Source organism: Nematolebias whitei, chromosome 7, assembly GCF_014905685.2.
Source record: "Nematolebias whitei isolate Nwh7 chromosome 7, NemWhi1, whole genome shotgun sequence".
Taxonomy (NCBI): Eukaryota; Metazoa; Chordata; class Actinopteri; order Cyprinodontiformes; family Rivulidae; genus Nematolebias; species Nematolebias whitei.
Window position 1 is genome coordinate 47,782,700 of NC_056504.1, and position 3,569 is coordinate 47,786,268.

The following is a 3,569-nucleotide window of genomic DNA, read 5'->3' on the forward strand; positions in this document are numbered from 1 at the left end:
AGGAGGAGGGAGCGCGCGGAGGAGATCTGACCGTAATCTCGCTGCCAGCAGCGGGTGAAACGGGTCGAAGACACCGCTGAATCCACGGAGCGAATGTGTCGAAGATCCAACCTAGAACTAAGTTCACCGAGGAGTAAAACCGTGGAGACAGCGGGTCCAACAGACTGGAGGAAGCTGGGAATAATCTCAGATTACGAAGAGGAGCTGTCGAGTTGGAGAGAAAATGAGTTCAGGTTTGTTTGTTTCATTCAGCGTCAGACGATGTTAGCTAGCTGTGGTTTCTAGGTAGTTGATGGATTTAACTTCTTAACAAGAACTTGTAAATCTGTTGTCTGTGTTTGTAGCTTAGCATGCTAACAGAAGCTAGCGCTAAGGTGGACAAGATCTAGAAACCATTAGATCAAGAAGCGGGAGGCTGTTTTTATCTCTTAACAATACTCAGTTTTGGAGATGTACTATCCAAACTAATGTAATCAAGGATAAAACAACAGTTTTACACGCTTAGCTGAGAAGACATTTAAACCCGTGTCTATGTTCAGGGCCTGTGAGCTTCGAAGGCCGCATTTAAAGTCCGTTGCGTCATTGCGTCACGACGTTCACGTATTCCAACAATTCATTGCGACATGGCGTCTGCGCAGTAAGTCTTCCCGCTTAACGTCTCTGTGGCAGATTACGCTTTTAAAACCATTTACTGTACTTAATTTCACTCTAAAAATCTGTGGTACAAATCTTTAAATACTAATCAAGTTTAAAAAGTCTTTTTCTTTTGGCTTTTCCCTCTTCAGGGGTCTTCACAGCGAGTCATCCTCCTCCGTCTCACTGTCCTCACTCCAACTACCTCCATGTTCTCTCTAACTACATCCATATAAATTCTTTTTGGCCTTCCTCTTTGTCTTTTTCCTGGCAGCTGCATTTCTAATATCCTTCTACCAATATACCCACTGTCCCTCCTCTGGACATGTCCAAACCACTGTCCCTCCTCCTGGACATGTCCAAACCATCTCGGTGTGTCCTCTCTAACTTAATCTCCCAGTTGTTCAACCTGTGCTGTACCTCTGATGATCTCATTCCTAATCTTCTCCATCCTTGTCACTCCTAAGAAGAACCTCAACATCTTCATTTCTGCCACGTCCAGTTCTGTCTCCTGTCTTTTTGTCCACGTCTCTGTCTCCAGACCATACAACATAGCTGGTCTCACCACTGTCTTGTAAACTTTCCTTTGACCTTTGCTGACACGCTTTTGTCATACATCACTGAAACTTAAGTAGATTGCCCTCTCCATGTCCCATTATGAGACAGAAACAAATTCTATGAATGGGACCTGAAGGTTATTCAGTTAATCCCAGTTCTTAGATTAGCACGAGTAAGCAGTCTCAACAGACAACCCTTCTTGTTGAAAGGGAGATTTGCTTATTTTGAATGATGCTGCATCGTGTCACAATCTACTTAAGAGAAAAGTGGTGCAGGCTTCATGATCACCAAACAATCAGGACTGGCATTATGAGATAAGTGCTTCTGAGGAATACACTGAGAGGATGCATCCCATAGTGAGACATCTCTATTATGCTACTCATTTCTAATCCATAGAACATAAAGCAACAACACAAGTGATGTTTGTGTGAATATAAAGTTTATAATTATCCATATTGTCTGTGTTTTAGTGTCCCCTGCAGATGTTCAACAGACTCTGTTTATTAAAGTAGATGCTCCTGAAGTATGGAGGCCTGTTGTGGACCAGCAAGACCTAGTGCCCGCTCATATAAAGAAGACACGGGAGGAATTCTGGACCAGATTGGAGGGAGAAGAGCTCTGTGTGAAAGACAAGACTGCTGCCAGCAGGTTTTCATTCACTTCGGTTCCTCTGACGAATGATGATCATGAAGAGAAGCCTCTGTTCTCACAGCTTCATCATCACTTCCCAAAGTCCCTTGACATCAAGGAGGAAGAGGAGAAACTCTGGACCAGTTTAGAGGGAGAGCAGCTCAATGCGAAGGAGGAGTCTGATGCCAGCAGGTTTTCATTCGCCACAGTTCCTCTGAAGACTGAGAATGATGAAGAGAAGCCTCTGTCCTCACCGCTTCATCAGCACCAAATGGAAGACAGAGATGTTCCAACCAGCAGCTCAGCTGACCAGATGAAAGTAGAAGCTGATGAAGAGGACTGTGGAGGAGCAGAAACCAGCAGGAATCCAGATTTAAATCCTCATGGAGATGCTTCAAGCTCTCCAGAGACTGACGTCCATGAGGATGATGAAGAGGATGAGGATGGGAACAATCCTGACTCTCAGCTGGAACACTTGTCAGACTCTGGGTCAACAACTGAAGGCGATGACAAAGACTGGAAGGAGAGCAGAGCTCCTGAGTCAGCTGTAAACTCTGTCAACAAATGTTTTAACTGCTCTGAGTGTGGTAAACAATTTCTTCACAACCAGTCTCTTCAGACACACATGACATGTCTTTCAACAGGAGGACATTCAAGCTGTTTGGGTCAGAAGAAACATGTCAAGTTACACTGGAAAGTCCAGACAGGACTGAAGTCATTTGGTTGTGATGAATGTGGTAAAAGATTTAACAAAAAATCTAATTTTGAAACGCACATCAGAGTCCACACAGGAGAGAAACCATTTGTATGTGAGGTTTGTGAAAGAAGTTTTAACCATTCAACAAATTTAAACAAACACATGAGAGTTCACACAGGACAGAGGCTGTTTGAATGTAATATTTGTGGACAAAGATTTAACCTTAAACACCATTTAAAGAGACACACGAATCTCCACACAGGACAAAAACTGTTTGAGTATGAGATTTGTGGACAAAGATTTGTCCAGGAGACCAGTTTAGACAGACACATGAAAGTCCACACAGGACAGAGACCATTTGAATGTGTGATTTGTGGAAAAAGATTCAATCTTAAATATCATTTAAACAGACACCTTAGAGTCCACACAGGACAAAAACAGTTTGAATGTGAGTTTTGTGGACATAGATTTAGCCAGAAGTCTAGTTTAAACTTGCATATGAGAGTCCACACAGGACAGAAACCATTTGAATGTGAGTTTTGTGGACAAGGATTTAGCCAGAAGACCAATTTATACTCGCACATGAGAGTCCATACGGGAGAAAAACCATTTAAATGTGACAACTGTGGGCAAAGATTCAGTCACAAGCCAAGTTTAAACTCGCATTCAAGAGTCCACACAGGAGAGAAACCGTTTGAATGTGAGGACTGTGGACAAAGATTTAGCCGAAAGTCTAATTTAAGTGCACACACGAGAGTCCACACAGGACAGAAACCATTTGTTTGCGAGAGTTGCGGACAGAGATTTAGCCACAAGATAACTCTTATCAGACACACAAACATCCACAGGAAACAAAGCTCTCATTTGCAGTGACAGAGGTAAAAGTGTCTGCTCTTAAACACACAAGAACCCTTACAGGAGGGGAAAACAGTTTAACTGAATGTTAAGACGAGTCCTAAAGACATGTGGGAGTTCACTCTGAAGTAAAACTGTACAGTTCCATAACACAAAGTTTGTTTTCTCAGTCATCCAGGTATATAACAACAAAAAA

General features: G+C 42.7%; 2 protein-coding genes across 2 annotated transcripts in view; both read left to right on the top strand.

Moving 5' to 3' along the window:
• The first annotated feature begins 206 nt into the window (after window positions 1-206).
• Window positions 207-3,569, top strand: part of LOC119412013 (gastrula zinc finger protein XlCGF57.1-like) — a 520,281-nt gene continuing 516,918 nt past the window's right edge. The window contains exon 1 of the mRNA XM_037678989.1: window positions 207-233. Coding sequence (XP_037534917.1) covers window positions 224-233 — 10 coding nt within the window. The 5' untranslated portion in view covers window positions 207-223. The remainder of the gene's footprint in view (window positions 234-3,569) is intronic.
• LOC119412074 (gastrula zinc finger protein XlCGF57.1-like) lies at window positions 532-3,463 on the top strand. Its single transcript, XM_037679050.1, has 2 exons — window positions 532-544; window positions 1,662-3,463. Exons 1-2 carry the CDS (start codon window positions 532-534, stop codon window positions 3,389-3,391), a joined length of 1,743 nt encoding a protein of 580 aa, XP_037534978.1. The 3' UTR covers window positions 3,392-3,463.